Source organism: Thalassophryne amazonica, chromosome 1, assembly GCF_902500255.1.
Source record: "Thalassophryne amazonica chromosome 1, fThaAma1.1, whole genome shotgun sequence".
Classification (NCBI taxonomy): Eukaryota; Metazoa; Chordata; class Actinopteri; order Batrachoidiformes; family Batrachoididae; genus Thalassophryne; species Thalassophryne amazonica.
In genome coordinates this window covers 148,828,767-148,849,595 of record NC_047103.1, presented here as the reverse complement: position 1 = coordinate 148,849,595, position 20,829 = coordinate 148,828,767, and the positions used below count along the sequence as shown (strand labels likewise).

At 42.2% G+C, this 20,829-nt stretch overlaps 1 protein-coding gene across 1 annotated transcript in view; it reads right to left on the bottom strand.

The window, feature by feature from the left end:
* The window catches only part of mgat5 (alpha-1,6-mannosylglycoprotein 6-beta-N-acetylglucosaminyltransferase), a 160,469-nt gene that overhangs the window by 121,838 nt on the left and 17,802 nt on the right, over nt 1–20,829 (bottom strand). Inside the window, exon 2 of the mRNA XM_034175756.1 lies at nt 17,387–17,551. Within this exon, the coding sequence (XP_034031647.1) occupies nt 17,387–17,551 (165 nt within the window). The remainder of the gene's footprint in view (nt 1–17,386; nt 17,552–20,829) is intronic.

The window sequence follows — 20,829 nt, the reverse complement described above, 5'->3', positions numbered from 1 at the left end:
TTTTGGGGGGGGGGGGCGGTGTCACATTTGAAGTTGTTTTTTTTTTTTTTTTTACAGTTCAGACTATGCAAAAAAAATAAATAAATAAATTTAAAAAAATATATCTAGATTCAATCTGGATATGCTACATATCAGATCTGAATTGACAATCAGTGTGCAGCTTGATGGAAATTTCAGGCTGTATAAGGAGCTGAGAAAGTGGGTTGTGATGGCTGGATAAGGAGGTAATTGTTAGATAAATATGTAAGCCGATGACTGACTATGCGTAGTCTATTAGTTTTACAATGACAGGTGGAACTCCAGTCACCAATTCCTAGGGATGGGTATCGAGAACCGGTTCCTTTCAGGTATCATTAAAAAATGATTCGATCCACCGACATCAATAAGCTTTTTGCTTCACGGTTCTGTTATCGGTCCTTCACAGTGGCCGTTGTTTTGGGGGGTGTTTGTCAGTAAAATGATCATTTCTCTACATTGATTACAGACTCTGCAGCGGGTCCGTAATCAACTTTTCTGCAGCATGACTTTGCGTTGAACCTTGAACCAATCGAAGCAGTGCTTCGATCTACTGCTTTGTTTATTCTTTCTTTTGCTTAATTTTCCCCCGCTAAAACCCTAAAGAGCATACGTCTGAGTATTATTTACCTTTTTTACATTAAACCGACCTGTTATGGTCTTCTGAAACAGTTGATGTATTTTATAACTTAAAAACGGGAGCGATGCTAACACGTTAGCATGTCTATGCCATTTTCAATGTTAAAAGTTAGCATTAAGCAGTTGCAGCTGTCATCACATTCGGGTGCATTTGTTTTCAAATTGTAATATTTTTTAAATTTATTTTTGTTTATATATTAATAATCTAATTATATACAATATATACTTATATACAATTTTAGAGAAAGACAAAAAGAACCTGAATAGAAACAGAAAAAAAATAAAAGCAACTAACAATGAACATACATAAATAAATAAGTGTTTCCTGTGAACACCTAGTGACTCTTACACCTCCATTTCATCCCTGTCTTATTTAAGTTTAATGACACTTTGTTTCGGTCAAACCATGTTTTCAATGTGTTAATTTCTTCAGTGATTTCCTCCAGAACTATCTGCCAAGCTAGAAAACTGCTGCATCCTAGTAAGAGCAGAATACTACTGGAATGAATTTGAATAAGGAAAGTTGTTTTTCTGTTTCCCCTGACCAAAATGGATGCTGCACTCACTCCAGTTTATCATCTGGAAATAGTCCCAGATTGCATTTCAGAGCTCCTAGAATTGAAACATTTTCGTGCGGGTGGTGTTGGGGGGTAATTTTGGGTTTCAGCTTTTTTTTGTTTTTCACCACTTTCATCCCTGAATATGTCAATCATGAGTCACTTTTGTGTGGATTAAAGTTACTAGCTGGGACTCCTGTCTTGTTGCGAGAAAGAAACGGGAATCGTCCTCAACTCTGTTCACACAGCTCCAAACGCTGCGTGGCTCTCTGCCGAGTCAAGTACGATAGAATCCAGTTGGAATTAATAACATCAAAGTGAAACAGTTTTGTTTATTTTTATTTATGTCCAGAGATCAAGGATACAGTGACCAATTTCATATTTATTTACTTTAAAACCTGTAAAGCCTACTTTTAGTACAAAATTCATGACGTATCGATAAGGGAATTGATAAGGAATCGGCTCGATAAGCAGAATCGATAATAGCATCGATAGATCAAATCTTATCAATACCCATCCCTACCAATTCCACACTTATGTCATACACAACCACACATACAAGTGATTGCAGTACTACTACCAGAATGAAGCTTAATTTAAAAAAACAAAAACAAAACAAAAAAAACACCACACACTGACAGGCTGCAATTACAGGTTTTCAGTATCTGGATTCCTCCCAGTTCAATTTTATTAATGTCATTTCACAGAATCAAGAACTGGATAAAGGGAACTAATAAGCAGGCAGGTCCTATTAGAGTGTCTGTATAAGTAACAAAATATGTATGTCAGTTTGCTGGCTGAACATTTAGACTGTTGAATAAATCAGGCAGGCTGGCAGAGATCCTTGCCAACAATGGGTCAAAGTAATCTTCTACTGTACTAAATGTATTTATTAACTGTAGTGTTTTATGGTTTTATTGTCATATAACCATGGGACAACATTAGTCTAAAGGTCAACCAAGAATGTTCAGTGCCAGTTGATAACTAAAATGGCCGTGTGCAGGGTGAGAAGGGTCAGCTGTGATCCGACCTGCTTGGCCCAGAGTCCTGGAGACGTGCAGGTCGTGAAGAGATGGAAGGCTAGAGCCGATCACATCCTCAGCAGAGGCCACAATGCGCTGCAGTCTGTGTCTGTCCCTGGCTGTGGTCCCGGCGTACCACACTGTGATGGAGGAGTGGAGAATGGACTTGATGATGGCCGTGTAGAACTGCACCGTCAGCTGGGCAGGCAGCTTGGCCTTCTTCAGCTGCCGCAGGAAGTACATCCTCTGCTGGGCCTTCTTGATGAGGGAGCTGATGGTTGACTCCCACTTGAGGTCCTGGGTGATGGTGGTGCCGAGGAAGCGGTGACAGTCCACAGTGGTGATGGGGCTGTTGGTGAGGGCGAGGGAGGGCGGGGGGCTGCGGCTTTCCTGAAGTCCACGATCATCTCCGCTGTTTTCTGGGCGTTGAGCTCCAAATTGCTGCTGCTGCACCAGGTCACCAGCCGGTCCACCTCCCTCCTGTAGACAGACTCATGCCCATCTGAAATGAGTCCGATGAGGGTGGTGTCGTCCGCAAGCTTGATGAACTTTACGGAGTCGTGGCTGGAGGTGCAGCAGTTAGTATACAGGAAGAAAAGCAGAGAGGAAAGGACACAGCCCTGTGGAGATCCTGTGCTGAGAGCCTGAGTGTTCGAGACGTTCTTTCCCAGCCTCACACGCTGACTCCGGTACGTCAGGAAGTCTGTAATCCACCTGCAGGTGGAGTCGGGCACGTGGAGCAGAGAAAGCTTGTCCTGGAGCAAAGCCGGAAGGATGGTGTTGAATGCAGAGCTGATGTCCACAAACAGGATCCTAGCGTAGGTTCCTGGGGAGTCCAGGTGCTGCAGGATGGAGTGCAGGGCCAGGTTTATGGCGTCATCTACAGACCTGTTGGCTCTGTAGGCAAACTGCAGGGGGTCCAGGAGGGGGTCGGTGATGGACTTCAGCTGGGATAAAACCAGGCGTTCGAAGGTCTTCATGACTACAGATGTGAAAGCCACAGGCCTGTAGTCATTAAGTCCAGTGACGCATGGTTTCTTGGGGACTGGAACTATAATGGAGGACTTGAAACAGACTGGAACATGGCATGACTCCAGGGAGCTGTTGAAGATCCCTGTGAAGACTGGGGCCAGCTCATCAGCGCAGTGTCTCAGGGTGGCAGGAGAGAGACAGTCTGGGCCCGGGGCCTTATGTGGATTCAGCCTTTTGAAATGTCTTCTCACATCCTCCTCTTGGACCGAGAGAGCAGCGGGAGGAGGGGGGAGAGGTCCAGAGTGTTTGAATATCCAGTTGCGTGGGGGGTGGGGAGGTGCGAGTCCATGACTTCAAAATGTGAATAGAAGACGTTCAGGTCGTTGGCCAGCTTCAAGTCGTCAATAGAACGAGGTGCTTTGGGCTTGTAATTGGTAATCTCTTTCAACCCCCCCCACACAGAGGACGAGTCATTGGCAGAGAACCTTTGCTGCAGACGTGAAATGTACATGGATTTAGCCTTTGCCACCTCCTTGCTAAATCTGTACTTTGCACCTCTATAGCTGTCTGTCTCCTTCTCTGAAAGCCATCTCTTTCTGCCAACGGAGCTGCCAGAGTTTAGGTATGAACCAGGGCTTGTCGTCGTTATATCTCACCCTGGTACGCTGTGGGATGATGCTGTCTTCACAGAAATTAATATACGACGTCACAGTGTCCATGTAGTCATCTAGACTGTCTGTTGAAGCCTCAAACATATCCCAATCCATAGTGCCCAAGCACGCGCGTAGCTCCTCTACAGCTTCATTGCTCCACACTTTAGATGTCCTCACAACAGGTTTAGAGAGTTTTAGTCTCTGTCTGTACGCTGGGATCAAGTGGACCATCACGTGGTCTGAGAGTCCCAAAGATGCACGGGCCACCGCGCGGTAGGCGCCACTCACTGTCGTGTAACAATGATCTAACGTGCTCCCTTCTCTGATCGGGCATTTAACAAACTCTTTGTATTTTGGTAATTCCTGACAGATTCCCTTTGTTAAAATCACTGAGAATTATAACAAGGGAGTCCGGAAAGTATCTTTCCACACTTATAATCTGATCCGCGAGCGCGTGCTTGGCCTCGTGCATGTCTGCGCTCGGTGGAATATACGAGGTCTGCAAGAAAAGAAACCGACCGTTTTATTTAAAAAAAAAATGGATTTGAATCACGTGTGATTACATCAGCCAAGCTTGAACCCTCGTGCGCATGCGTGAGTTTTTTCACGTCTGTCGGTTGCATCATTCGCCTATGGGCAGGCTTTGAGTGAGCACTGGTCCACCCCTCCCATCGGAATTCCTTTGAGAAGTTGCTGAGAGACTGGCGCTGTGCTTGATCAAAATTTTTTCAAAAATTGTGAGGCACATCCGAGTGGACACCATTCGAGAAATTCAGCTGGTTTTCGGTGAAAATTTTAACGGCTGTTGAGAGATTTTGGATTGTTACTATCGCTTTAAGGACTTCCCACAGAGCGGGACGTCACGCAGCACTCTGAGGCGACGTCGTCATCCTGTTTCAAGCTGAAAACCTCCAAATTTAAGCCTCTGTTGACCCAGGACGTCGTGAGAGAACAGAGAACTTTCAGAAGAGGTCGTAATCAGCAGTTTATCCGGACATTCCACTGTTAAAGGAGATTTTTTTAATGAAAGACGTGCGGACGGATTGGCGCGTCGGCTTGCAGCCGGCGCGGTGCGCCCGCCACAGGAAAAACACCTCCGTGTTGATAACCATTTGTTAAAATCCAGGCGGCTTTTGGTGGCTTTCAGTTGAGTGAGTATCTGAGAAATTGTTTAACAGCAGGGCATGTTCCAACTTGTCCTTAAGGCTTCCAACAGAGATGTTCTTCCTGTGGCGGGCGCACCGTGCCGGCTGCGAGCCGACGCGCCAATCCGTCTGCACGTCTTTCATTAAAAAAATCTCCTTTAACAGTGGAATGTCCGGATAAACTGCTGATTCCGACCTCTTCTGAAAGTTCTCTGTTCTCTCACGATGTCCTGGGTCAACAGAGGCTTAAATTTGGAGGTTTTCAGCTTGAAACAGGATGACGACATTGCCTCGGAGCGCTGCGCGACGTCCCGCTCCGTGGGAAGTCCTTAAAGCGATAGTAACAATCCAAAATCTCTCATCAGCCGTTAAATTTTTCACCAAAAACCAGCTGAATTTCTCGAATGGTGTCCACTCGGATGTGCCTCACAGTTTTTAAAAAGATTTTGATCAAGCACAGCGCCAGTCTCTCAGCAACTTCTCAGACAAAGGAATTCCGATGAGTGGGCTGGACCACTCCTTCCACAAGGGGCGCTCACAGGCGAATGACGTCACCGACAGGCATGAAAAAACTCTTGCATGCCCACGAGGGTTCAAGCTTGGCTGATGTAATCACACGTGATTCAAATCCATATGGTTTTTTAAAAAAATAAGGTCAGATACTTTTCTCACAGACCTCGTACATGGAGCAAAGTATGAAGGAGTTAAACTCCATATTAGATTAGAGATATTCCTGAGGGAGAGCAATGTTGGGAAATCACAGTCACATCGGAGCACCAGGCGTTGTTGATATAGAAGCAGAGTCCTCCACCTCTTGTTTTTCCACCGGAGAGTGCTCGGTCTCTGTCTGCGCTGAGGAGTTGGAATCCCTCTAGTTGGAGCGCGCAGTCCGGTGTCTGTGCATTTAACCACGTCTCCGTGAAGCACAGTACACAAGATGAGGAGAAATCTCTATTCTTCTTCATCAGCAGAGCCAGCTCATCCATCTTATTGCCGGGTGAGCGGACGTTGGAGAGAAATATCCCAGGTAGGGGCGTGCGCGTGCCCCTTTGAGGCGCACGAGAGCTCCAGCTCGTTTTCCTCTCCGCCGGCATCTCACTCTTTTGGACAAAAATTGAACCAGTTCAGCTGCAGGCACTAAAAAAAACTGCTGTAATGTCCGTGGGTGTTGATCTGATGTTTAGAAGCTCCTCGTGGGTGTAGGAGCACGATGACACATGATTTTTGCACAAAAACAGACAAAACAGGGAGCACCAAATACCAGGGCGCCTTCACGTGGCGCCATCTTGGTTCAAATACTGGTTCAAATATTGGTTCTAATATAGCGCCAAATCACAAAGTTGCCTCAAGGCACGTCACACAAGTAAGGTCTAACCTTACTAACCCCCAGAGCAACAGTGGTAAGGAAAAAAACTCCCTCTGAGGAAGAAACCTCAAGCAGACCAGACTCAAAGGGGTGACCCTCTGCTTGGGCCATGCTACAGACAAATTACAGAACAATTCACAAAACAAATATACAGGAAATGCTGTTGGTGCACAGGACAGGAGGGTCACCAGCACAAATACAACTCCCATCTCTGAGTTGCACCTTAGAGAGAAAAACAGAAAGACAAGAAATACAGTATAATTTCTCTGCATTAAACAACACCGAGTAATAAGCCATGAATAATGAGCCACACATGGGTGTGTCAGAGATTACTCGAAGAATGACCCGTGTTCTCATCTATCACGTATCCACTGCTAAGGTGTCTGTGCCACTCTGTACCCCACACGTGCCACGTAGCAGCCTCTAGCGAGCCACGACCGACCTGTCATTACAGCCTCAAATGGCTCGCATCAGCCACGCTAAGCCACGTAGTGCCGTGATAGTACCATGATAACGCAATGTCGGGGCACGTTTAGGCCTGGGTTTGGTCCAAACCTCCAGCCCTCCACACCTGGTACCTTTAAAGTGTGGGTTTTCAATTCACAGATTCACAGGAGCATTGAAAGATGTCACATTTTTAAATGCAGTCCAAAAATAGATACTCCAGTACAGACCCACGGTTGTGAGCAGTGCACCAGGTTGCTGTCCACCTGTAATGCACCAGACCAGCTAGAACCAAACTAAGGGCTCCTGGACAGCTGCCTCTGTGCTCCTCAGTGGCTTCATTTCTTCTACGGCTTTAAACACACACACCGTGATCCCACATTTAACTTTGTGTTCGTCTGTTTATTTCTGCAAAATCGCTCTTTTGCGCGAGCTACTGTTCTCTGCTCATGGACAGCCGCCTCTGTGCTCCTTCTCACTGGCTTCCTGGCTTTATACAGTCATTTTCACACCGTGATCCCACTTTTAACTTTGTGTTCATCCGTTTATTTCTGCAAAATCGCTCTTTTGCGCGTGGTGCCATTCTGCATACACAGTGAGGTGGCCGCTTTAATTATATACACATGCGATTCACTTAAAAAAAATTCTTTATTTTTTCCGCAGCTTACAAGTCACCGTGATACAACTTTTAACTTTTTGTTATATCTTCAAAATCTGTCTTTTGCGTGCTCTCCTGTGTTGCTGCACAGCTCTGCGCTGCTTTTAGCGGCTTCAAAGGAGTCATTTCTTCCGCGGCTTTAAATACACATCCACTTTCATGCAGTCATCCAAATTTTAACTTTGTGTCTGTCCAATATTGATTGAAAAATCACTCTTTTGTGACCTGGAGTTCTGCCTAAATGCTCATTTGGAGCATGATGGATCACTTCGTCAGTGCATACACAGCGGAGCTCATGTGATCCATTAACAAGATATGAAATCAACCATAGACATATGTTAACAGGAACTATTTTATCAAGCTATAAAAACATTAAAAATGGTTACCTTAAGCTGATCAAAATACATTCCATATGGAGCAGGAAAGAGGAAAAAAAAAAGCGTTCAGATGAAACGGTCCTCTGTGATTCCAAAGTGATTAGAGGTGTTTTCAGCATCCAAGGTTTGGCAGAAAATGATTAATCCTACAGAATAATTATTTTATATACAGCGTCTGGAACACAGACGGGGTGGAATTGTGTCCGCAAGAGGGCAGCCGCTCAAAAAAAAAATAGCCTCTCAGGTCACGCGTAGCTGCCAGGTGCACGGATAATGGGCTTTTAGCAGCCTCGTAAGCACCACGCACATGCCTCTAAAATCTCGTACACAAACTGCCCCACGCCGTTGTTGCTAAATTATAAACATCTTGAAATTAGCGCCATGCTCAGAGAGGAGCCTCGTTAACTCATAATGATTCAGAGTCACTCAGAGCCACCATCCTCCCACGATAGTTGAAGAACCCCTCTCATAGCAAAGAAAACATGCTGCGTGGCTCATTATTCATCCTTCATTATTCAGTGGGACCCAGGCTTAAATCTCTCACATGTTTTAAGATGTACACATTGTAAAATCAACCAGAATTACTTTGTTGGCACAAAAACAAACGCCTTGAAAGTCCATAAGACAAGTAATCATCATAAGATGCCCAGTCACATGGAAATCTTGGCTCTTTATAAAAGTTTAAATTTAACAGAGTGAATACAGTGCAATTCCCAACTTTATTCCAACCACCCACAGTAAAAGCAAAGATGGAAGTGTGTTACTCTGCCAAGGTGAAACACATACATGGTTACATCACCATTTCTGTTCTGTTGGTATCACACACCTTGACTTGTAGGTACAGAAATCAATTTGTAAGTGTCAGAATTACAAGGCCTGTTGGCCCTGATCAGTTACAGCTGTTGGAAAATCCCAACAGACCATTAGTATACAGCCAACCTACATATTCTAACAAGCCTGTTCAGTGGTGGTAATTGTACCACAATATCATGGAAGACAGACAAAGACTAGCTTGACTACTGCAAGTGGTGGTGACTTTTTGGTGATGGTTTGGGGGAGGGGGCTTTGTTCTTTTTAGATACCATTTGTGACTGTCAGAATTTCTCTGATGCCATTTCTGTTGCTTTGCTAGACCTGCTACATCATAAACATTTGAAAGGTGGTGCATGTTGCATACTTTAGAACAGCTTTATGATAATTCCGAGTGCAGACAACAAAATTTCACCAAGCCTCTTTCAGCTGCCTCTGTACAGCTCCAGACAGAAAACATAAAAGCAAAGCTCACTGCAATATCTTGCTGTTTGTTTACAACAGTGTGATAGGAGCTTCCGTTGCACTCCAACAAAAAGGGACCTCCAGGGACCCAACTGCAATACATATATATGAAATAAACAAAATGTGGCATAACTTCATACTTGTGCACAAAGTTTTAAAGTTTTCAGGTAAAAGCAAACACATGCAACTGGAAATATCTATGCCCACACTAAGTCATAGTAGAAGAACCAATCTTTGCTCGTTTCCTGCTACTTTACGAGAAAAAGGCAGATTAATATTTAAGATGCTCTGAGACCTGTGGAGGTAAGGCAACATAAAGAGAAACAAGTTTTTAAAGTGCATATCATATATAGTAAAAAAAAAAAAAGTCAAATGAGCTGACTGTTATAAACAAAGAATTACGAAAATATTTATGTATTTCATTTTATTTTTGGTGCCAAATGCCCAAAGAAATAAAAACATGGGGAAATCAGCATGATTTCACCTGCCTCTGAAACCTGAAGCTGTGAGGAGTATGAATTTTGATGACATCATCGCAGGTCACACCCTTAAAATGAATTAGGGAAAATTTAATATTTGATAGTGTGAAATCTGTGTTTTTTGTGTGTACTTTTTACAAACTTTGACGTGAATACATCAAAATTATTAAGATGAGTGTTTTGCAAGGATGGAGTCACACGACTATTGTTGCTTATTAGGTGGACAGATTTTCCAAAGATAATATTTTGAGGAGGGAAGTGAGAGGTTTTATTTTAAATTTTTTTTTTTTAAGGAGTCCCTCTGGGACAGAGCAAAAGTGAAGCTGACCACAGCATGAGAATGGTCTTCAACAAACGGATATAACCACGGATTTGATCCTTTCCCTTTGTAAATGCTAATAAAGCATGTTTCCCCCCCCCCTCAAAAGTGTGGAATCTGCAGTGTTGTGGTTTGTGCTTTGGCGTCACACCAAGCTAAGATGCTACATGTGGGACTCTCGTTGAGGAACCCACTTCTGTGAACACGTGTTAGACAGTCGGACAACGAGTGATCACTGTTAAAAGGAGAACCATGATGTGGATCAGCTTCCAGCCGTTTTGCCTTATTGGCTAAGCCAATGGCTAACTAAGCAAAGCTACCAAGACATGTCCAAAGAAGGCTGTAAAGGAACAGTGGACTCCTACATGGCTCTGTGCGTGAACACAACGGGAGTGAAATCAGACACCACTTTCAAGGCGTGTAATCATTATTCAGTCTTACTGAGGCATATGCAATGGTTGTTTTTTTCTGAATATGCAGCAGGTTTACAAAGAGGCAGAGACAGACAAATGTTGATCGCAAAATACAAGAATTAGATTTGATAAATTAAACCCACATTACATTTGGAGACAAAAAAATCCAGATTGACTCTGTGTCCTGGTGTAAGTCATGAAGTGGACTGTCCTTCAGGCAGGTAATGCTCAGCACTTTAGGTTACGTTACTTTAATGGCTAAAAACAGCTCTGAATCTGTGTGCATTTTTCAGATGCTGTATGGCCAATTTCATTTTTTATCAGCTACAGGAGTCACGCAAGTTGAAGAGTTGGAAGTAATGATTCACAATATGGTATATAATTCTTTTATAAGATAATGTTGATTGGAGTGCAATATGCCCTTTACATCTTCATTTGTAATCCATCATAAGACATTGGACTTATAAAATCACACTGGGCTTGACCCTTAACCTCGTCAGAAGAGTGCCATTTCTAAAACTGGGGCCAAATGAGCAGGAAAAAATAAGTTATGTTATATAGAAAGCAGGTGATGCTGAGTTTTAAGTTGTTTAAAGACTTAAAGTGTAAATGACAAGGTTTGTTATGCTTTACACAACAAGATGGTAGATAATGTACCAATTCAAAATATACTAAAAATGCTATAAACTGACAATTTGACAGTTTTATAAGATTTAAAGATTCCCGCACAAATTTCACCTTCCAGGTTCCTGTTGAAGCCATGAGGTGTGTACAACGTCACTCAAAGTCTTCGTTTGCTCCCACTTGAAGGCAGAGACACTGGACCTTTGACATTGCTAAGAAAAGGTGCCATTCAGCACAGAAATATGCCTTGTCGGTGCATTGTGGCCACGTGTTCAAAGAAGAGAGACAACAGCCAGAATATGCGCATTACATTGAACGTGGGAGAGCTACAAAATGGATCTAAGTTGTAGCGTGCATTTTTCTGATGATTGCTTCATGGAAACACTAATGCTTTTGTCTGCAATGGGAATAGACATAGGGTTCGAGTACTCGGATCAAGTGTTCAGTCATCTTATTGAAAGGAACATCCAAAAATCTAGGAACCAAATTTTGGTGATTTGAGAACAGGACAATGCCATTTGACAGGAATTACAAAAAATAAAAATGGTAACTTAAGTGCATTTCTTTCCTTCATAGAGTGATCCAGGTGCCAAAGAAAGTCAGCATGTTACATAGAATACAGTACTCACAGCAGTAGCATGTGTTATTATCAGGTCAATAAGTATCTGAACAGTGACATTTTCCAATTTTGCCTCTGTAGACCAGTTTTTAAATAGTCATTAAAACTGTGGTTGACAGCCATGACGTAAAAAATGCATGATAAACAGCCTACTGTCCAACATCAAAGTTGGCTGTGTCACATGGATGACCTGACTTGAAATTAAGCTAAACTGATAGGAAATCTGGTCAGGACTGTACTCTTTGGTATGTGCCAACAGAACACAACTGTCCTCAACCAGACATCAGCACATTCGATGTCCACTGCTTTGGGCATATTCAAAACTCCCATCATTGTGTCATGCTAGTGAAACGATGTGTTCAGGTACAATTTCCTATGATGCCGTTGTTGCTTGGAACCACAAGACCATCTTTAACATCAAGGCATTTTGAGTACATGATTTGCAGTCATGTGAGCAAATGTTATAGTATCAACCAGTCCAAATATATATATATTTTTTGGAAATCAACATCAATGTACTCGCACGACAGCAAACGGATAACAAATGTACAGGAGTGTGTACCATCTGACTGATAAAGCAACAAACAGTAAAAATACCATACTGTATAAATACTCTGTTGGAAGGCACAGTCATCTATAGAAAAGGTAATACTAGAGCACCACACTCAGAGCGCAAACCTTCACCAACACTAGTTTCCAATTCCACAAATTTTTACATTGGAAAAAAATTTCAAGGTTAAAGTCCTGTTAGAAGTGGCTTTTCAGAAGCTAAAATATAGATGTACAATGTACAAAAAGATATGCAAATTGAATGTAAAAACACAAAACTATAAACCATTAAACTAGTGATTCCAATTGCTTTTTTCACCCCATCCATCATCTTTACCCACGCATCCTCTTTCAAAGCATAATTTATGACATTAGCGATCTGCAACTTACTGTAGGGTCGAGAGAAAAAGGGACTTCTGAGTGTTTGAATGTGTGTGAAAAACAACATTGTCTTTCATCAGGTTATTAGTGTTGAGTGGGTTTGTGTGCAAATGTGTATTTTATAAGTATTGATCTATATACGGAGGAAGTAAACAAACCTTCCAGAACATAATGGAACCGCAGTTCCAAACAAGGAAGGCCACAAGATGTTCAATAGTAAAAGTGTAATTACTTGTGTTCCGCTAAAGAACTTTTTTTTTTTTTTTTTTTTAAGGTTTGCCCTGTAGGATAGTCAAAAGCACTGAAATGGATACTCTATTATAGAGTGAAATCAGCTCTACGGTCTTGTCAAATCACATTTTTCAACTCCACTAAGAGTCGTTCACGGCATGATAGAGTTGATTTTACACTGTGCTGGAGTATATTTAACTCTATTTGGGCTGGGACCAAATGTTATCCTGGCGAGTATATTTTACTCAGTAAAATTTGGGACCTTATATGTAGACAGGTGTGGGCCTTTCCAAATCATGTCCAATCAACTGAATTTGCCCCAGGTGGACTCCAATTGGGCAGCGCCGTCTCGTTTGAGGGCGGGCGCTAAAGGGGTACAATATGACGCATACGACAATTTCTCTGCTTCCAGGGACAGAAACATGGCACTTTCTCTGCATTTTTGGGCAAATTACACACAAAGAAAGTGAAAGTACAAAGAAAGAGTGACATTGTGGTGGAAAGTGGGACATGTGTTTGCGGTTTGTTTACGACCCAGAGCTCAAACGTGTCGAGGTAGTTGTGCAGGCGAGAGAATGTAGGTACTCTGGTTAGCCGTGTAGGCTAACACTTCCCGACACGACGCCTCACATTTGCTTAGTCTTTTCTTCTCCACTGGGAACCGAAAAAAAAACAAAACAAAAAAAAAACTGCACTTTTCACGACTGCTTCGGTGACTGTAGCTGAGAACAACACCGGTACACCATTTTCCCATGCGACGTTAGGCTGTGTATATATTGGGCAACGGGAGCGGCTGTCCCCATAAGTGGTCAAATCCCACGATATCATGCAGGGTTCAAATGAGACTGTGCTGCCCTATTAAGCTGTATAAATATCTCAAGGATGATCAGTGGAAACAGGATGCACCTGAGCTCAATTTTGGGCATCATGGCAAAGGATATGAATACTGATGTAAATGTGATTTCTTAGCTTGTTTGTTTGTTTGTTTTATAAATAGCAAAAATAATAAAAAAAAAAAAATCATATTATGGGATAGGAGTAGAATTTTCAGGGAAAAATTAATTTCATCCATTTTTGGAATAAGGCTGTAACGTAAAATGTGGAAAAAGTGACACGCTCTAAGTACTTTCCGGATGCACTGTGTACACACACACACACACACACACACACACACACACACTAAACATTCATGTCCTGTTTGAAAGAGATAATCTACAACTCCACCTGCCTCTAGTGGCATTTAAGTAACATGGCATATTTGCTTTACAAGAGCAGATTAGTTACAGTGTCAAACCAGGTCCCAAAAAATATTTGCATTTAATTTTAAGTCTCTTGTAATACATGCTGCTATCATAACAAACAATTTAAAATCTTAATACTTTTCCATGATGACAAACTCACTGACTTCTCCGTGAAGAAGAAGTGCAAACAAGTCACATGCACAACATATCCAACATTAATCCATTTGGGGTGGGGGGTGGGAAGAGGTTTAAGTAATGGCCCAGTCACACAGCACACGATTCCTGAACGAAGTAAAAAAAAAAAAAGTCAACTCACTGAGAAAAGGTGGGCAAAAGAGCTCTATCACCGAATACCCTGCGAAGCAACAGCGCAAAAGGGACGAAACTAAACGAAACCAAAGCTAACGATCTCGACGCTTTAAACGAAAAGCATCTGGAGCCACAGCTGGAGCAGTTTGTGTCTGCATCTCTGAGTTCCAGGACTTAGTGCTGGGACGGAGCTCATAGCACCTGAGTCCTGGAGAAACTGCAAACAGAAGCTGTGGAGATCTGTGTGCACGTTGATGGGTCCACCTGCTCTGGTTCCTCGTCCAGAACAAAAGAGAGATCATCTCATCATCAGAATCCTCACTGTCTATCGACACACTGCGTGCTCCGTCTTGCTCCAATTAACAAAAAAACAAAAAAAAACTGGTGTGCTGTGGTCACTGCATTACATTACTAAGCCAGACATTGATTTATATCAGAAAACTGTCAAAACGGGGAATAAATATAAGTGTAAAGATGATTGAATATATCAGAGCAGTAAATTGATCGATCCGTGTGAACGTGCATTCACTCGCCATGTGCCGTTATTTCCACCAGCTGCCACTGATCCACAATGTGAATTCTGTCTTCTAGAACAGCTCTTTATATAATCATTTGAATTATCTACCTGTTGCCACATGTACATAAGGGCTGGCTTGTCATTCCTACATTCATATTGTTATATTTAAGGAAAAATAAGCACAGGCAGGAGCTGCAGCTGTCACTGCATTCAAGTACCGTCAGAAATGATGCAACTGTTTTGTTGTTTCAAATTCAGCAGTTGCTTGTGGCAAAATAATTCATTGTATCCATACAAAAGATTTATTCTGGCCTATATAAGGTGCCTAAGCCCACTGAAGCTGACCCCCCACCCAGATAATAATAATAAAATAAAAAAAAAAAGCAAACAGGCTGAGCATGCCCTGTAATTTCCGACAATACATGAACGTAGCACTCACAAACCGGCTTCTGCACTGTGTGAAAACATTCAGCTGGTTGAACAAAGTCACCTTAAATGCTAATGTTACAAAAACTAAGTAAACAATTAAAAAATAAAAAACGTCAAGAACAACAACAAATGAAATGCGGACAATTTGAGGTTTTCGTTACCCTTCGTTCAAATTTTTCAACAGTTTAAAAATCCTGACAAAACACCAGCTGCATGAACGAAGCTGAGCGAAGGTTAAACGATGCCAACAAAAGTCAAAGAAAGTCCAGATTTCTTGTTTCATTTGGGCTTCGTTGCCCTTCGTTAAGTGCCGTGTGACTGGGCCATAAGAACATACGCTCAGAATGTGATTCTGCATGTTGAGTCTGTAATGCAAGTGGAAACGAGGGAAATCAAAACTATAATGTAATGCTATTAAAATGAGTTGAAACCAGTTTTACTATGAGGTGTACACTTGTTCATTCAGTCATTATATAGTTGTTTAAAGTCAACTGTCGGAGTAAACATTTATGTCACTGTGAGAAGTCTCTCGCTGAAATTCATCCAAAGATCACTAACTCTTTATTTAAAATAAATACAAATATATATATATATATATAAAAAACACACATTTGTGCGGTGTTTCCCTGAGCACTTTTCAGCCACATTATAATCTACACAGGTTGATGTATATGGCCCCGGTCTGTCAGAATAATTCAAGTATACATTACAGGTACTGCAAGACCCAAGGTTTGGGCCCTGAAAGATAAAGTACTTGGCTGAGAAAATTTAAACAACTGGGGTGGAAATGGTGCAGTCCTTGGACTGCTGCTGTGCACCATCTTGATAGGAACCTCTGTGAAAGGCAGACGTGTTCCCTTCACTGTCCAGATTTTTATCTCTGTAATTGCTTTCCAGTCAGGGAGGAGTAAAGCTGGCAACAGTGCTGTCTGCCACCCACTCAAAGACGGGAGACATGACCCAGTGAGGACCAAGAGTGTTGGGGCCTTAGTCCACTGCCAAGCAAGATGTGGGTGCCTCTGTCAGCATGACCTGAATTCAGGTTTCAAATGGCTGTTCTCATGGGTACAGGTGGAATTTTAGCAGGAAACAGATCTATTTACATTTGTCACAGGTACAGTTCCTGCAAACACAAGAGCTCTGCTTAAAGCAATGTGACAATGAGATTAGTGCTTCACCCTTCTTGCCCAGAATGGAAAAACTGATACCAAAACAAAATCTCATTTAGCATCAGAGGTGAAGGGGGGGGGGGATCAACAACATACTGCACTGTGGGACAGTTCATTATTACTTACACAAACTGACAGGAAAGCCAAGGTTATGTAATTACCTCCATTTCCCCATCTGTTTTGTACATGATAACTTAAAAAACAGAAGACAAACTTACATTTGTGAGAAGAAGAAACATTTGAGATACAACACGATCCAGTATTATTTTTTTAATGAACCTTCAAGAAGTGACCTTATGAGATAAAGACCAATATCCATGCTGCATAATACCTATAAACCTTTGACTAAAACCCATCCTCTTAACTGAAAAAAAAAAGATACTGGTTTACAGAGCTCCCACCACAGAGGTGCAGAAACTAAGAATTGGGTTACATCTGTGTGCACATCTGTGCTCATGTGAAGTATTGCTACAGAACAAATGGTATTTGGGACAGAGTTCTTCTTCTAACATACTCCTGTGAGTTGACAGAGTGATTATCTTGACCGGGTCAACTCATAAAAGTAGCCCTTCAGCTTGTGATAAACTGGACACCAAATCAACTCATATATTTTGGATACAATTTGTCTCACGACGCTCTCACACCAGTTTAGAACCTGCCAACCTGTTCCTTCCATTTTCTGGGACAACCTGGGATGGATTCAAATGTCACTGAGTGTTAACTGTCCCACTATTCTACAGTATCAATTTGGCAGAAGCTATGGATTCTTCAGGATCTTGTGTGTTATTATAGCAGAACTACATGCTTCGGATCGCTAAATTTGCACCATTTTAAAATTCCAAATGGAGTAGGCAAATATTTGTTGTGTTTGTCAAAGCTCCTTGATGTCTTAGGCTGCAAATTCAGACTCCATTACCAACACATGCACACATGGTGAGAATTAACACCTGCCCACACAACAGAAATTGAAAAATAAGCCTTACCTGCCACATTAACTTTCTCTGCATTGGCAGCACTTGGTGTGACAGTGCTGGTGCCACTGGTGAGGTTGCCCCCTGTGCCATTATACATGTTCTCCACCTTGGACTCAAGCTTCCCCAGCCTCAGCATAATGTTATCCAGCAAAACTGCAAGGGTTTTCTTCAAGTCTGCAAGACAACACCAAATTAATGGGATCCATGGTTCCATGGTGACGTGTTCCATACATTTCTTGTAGAAATAACTATAGATAAAATGAGCACTACAGCGTATGATCAAGTTGCATGATAGTACTGTCATTGCTTGAAATCCACTTAACAACAACGTCTTAGCACCAGTAGGCATAATCTAGAAAAGGGGTGGACAACAGTGTGTTATTAAGGGCCAAGACTGTGCAGGTTTAGATTACAATTGATCACCTCAACAGGTAGTTTTACTGAAGGGCTGGTTGCACGGGTCCAAATTTCATCCGGCACCTGATGTCTGATACATAAAATAAATGGTAAATGGACTGCATTTATATAGCACTTTTCAATCTGCATCAGACGCTCAAAGCCCTTTACAATAATGCCTCACATTAACCCCGATGTCAGGGTGCTGCCGCACAAGGTGCTCACTAAACACCGGGAGGAACTAAGGGTTTAAGAACATTGCCCAAGGACCCTTAGTGATTTTCCAGTCAGGCTGGACCACTAGACCATCATCTCCCTTTGGCAAATAGAGACAGACCTGCTGAAACAAATGAGCCTGTAGCTTTAAGTAGGCAAACACACATGACTAATAAATTTAGGTGATAAGTCTCGTCACCTCAGCCACCATCTCAAATGCTTAAAGTTCTCTTCGCCATTTGTTTCCTACTTTCAGCAAGAAGTAAAACAAGCAGTGTGGCAAAAAGCAAAAGATGGACATTAGTGAGACAGATCAGAGGTGGATCTGCAGGTTAATTTTGGTACGTTTTACAGCAGATGCCCTTTCTGTCGCAGCTCCACATTACATGGAGAAATGTGGCAGGGGTGGGGTTTGAACCGGGAACCTTCCTCACTCAAACCAAGCACACCACCCCTGTATGGAGGCATAACACAAAATGTTTATATTTGAGGTGGCTGAAAAGGGATCCACTGCACAATCCTTTCCAATATTGGAATTATTTTCCAGGCCTGGAATCCTTAAAAAACAAGGGGGAAACCAATATGGATCTGCTTCAAAATGTAGTCAACACTTTAATCGCCATCCATCAACAAAATTGTGTTAATATTGTAAACACACACACACACACGTCCAAACAACCACTTGATAAGAGAACCACAGCTGTCTGCTGGTGGAGACAACAGCACAGACTGCAGAGATAAAACTGAAGTTTTGAAAGCTTTATCAAGGAAGTTTGAGAACAGACATGAGCTGGTGACATGACTACAGAGGGTACATGCATGTGACGTAGTTAAACCTGGAAGCCAGCAGAACACTGGCATACTGGCTGGTAAACAAAGTGACGGCAGCTGTGTTCGCTCATCAAGAGACTGCATTATCCGCTCTCAATGTGTACAACGGGACAGTCCATAAGTGAGAACACAAACTGACCAGTTTTAGACTCAAATAGAAAAAAATGTCATGAATCAAACTGTTTTAGGCTTTTTCCCCCAGCCTATCGGAGCTCTGAGACTGCTCAGTTAATGACTGTTAAAGCCGAAGTAGGTTCTGTGAATAAATGCCAGTGTCACCGACTGAACAGTCCCCCTAAAAATCGGCCCACCTTTCACATCTGCGCATGCGTCATTAGCCGTAGTTCATGGATTAAAACCTCATTTCTGCTTAAAACTGCACTCCAGTCATCATCCATCTCAGCAACATATCTGAAGCTTTTGTACAATAATCATTTCCACATAAATTCATCATGATTTAATCACAAAAGACAGATGTGATCAGAGCGCAGCGGCTAAACAAGCTGCTAGCTGATGCGTTCACTGCGCCTCGGTCATTTCAAAGTGTCATGGAATTTCGCAAAGTTTCTGCTTAAAACGGCCTTGTTTCTGCTTAAAGCTGACTTTAGAATGATTTAAGAGGTTTTACCTTCATCTGATGGTTAATAATGCCATTAATCCATTTGATCGCTTTGGATGAAGAGTCTCTGTCTCAGACGTGCTGCTGTGGTCCCATATGATCCATGTGCAGATGCAAAAGGGGAACCGATTTTTAGGGGCAAACTGTTCAGTCTGTGACACCGGAAAATGCACAAACTCATGCATTTGTGACAAAACAACGCCCAGAACTACACAGGAGGACCTGGTCAATGACCTGAAGAAAGCTAAACCAAATATATGATCCCAATTTAGACAAGTTGGGAAAAATATGTTAGATATCTTGAAAGATAAATGGAAGTGTCAAGTGCCTTAAGACTTCCAAACATGTGGATACAATCACCAACTGACAAGCCTGAAAGCTGTTCATGCACAAGCACTCCATTTGTCAAGAGCCACAACATGTTGCTTTTACACACACACACACACACACACACGGTGTGCACATCCGATGAGTACAAATCCAGAGAGTCAGTGAGCACAAATCTAGATCAACTGGCGTAACAGACAAAAGAAAAAAAATTACATCATAGCTAGTGTCTGTTGTAGCAATTACCACCCCAATGAGCTTATCATGTGTTAGTGCATAATCAACATGGCTTCTTGAAATAATAATTAAGCTAAGCGTTAACTGGTCAAATTGATGCTGATGTCTCACTGGACCAAGAACCATCATTTCAGTCTTATCAGAGTTTAAACGTTTCTAGACATCCAACTTCTCACTGATGCAGGGCAATCATCTAAGGATTTTATGTGAATGAGGTTATCAGCAGTTATCAGCATGTATAACTGAGTATCATCAGCACAGCAATGAAAGGTAAGCCCAAAACCATGCAATATGTGCCCAAGGGGTGGTATAGAAAGGGAGAAAAGCAGGGGGCCTATCACGGATCCCTGTGGAACCCCAAATCTCAAGTCACTAAGGTTAAAGTTAGTGTTACTGTACAAAACACAGTGAGAACGACTGGTCAAGTATGACGTCAACCATGCAAGGGCACTCCCAGTAATCCCAAAATGATTTTCCAGCCTATGAAGTAGAATATAATGATCCACGGTATCAAATGCAGCATTGATAATGTTGTATCACGGTATCACTTGCTTTGTGCTATATGATCCCTTTAGTTATCTTTTCTTTTTAGCAGATGTTTAACCCCCTACCACCTGCCTCATTTTGGCTCATTAGTATCTCACCAATATAAAAAAAAATTCCCATCGAAGGGATATACAGGCTTAGAAGGGGTTAACCTGCAGTTTCATTTTCAAATCTGCTCCTTCAAAGTTAATATCTGGGTGAAAAAAGTATTGCCTCCCCCCCCCCCCCCCCCCCCCACCCCCACAGTGTGAGATGTTGAAAAAGGCCCTGAATTAATGAC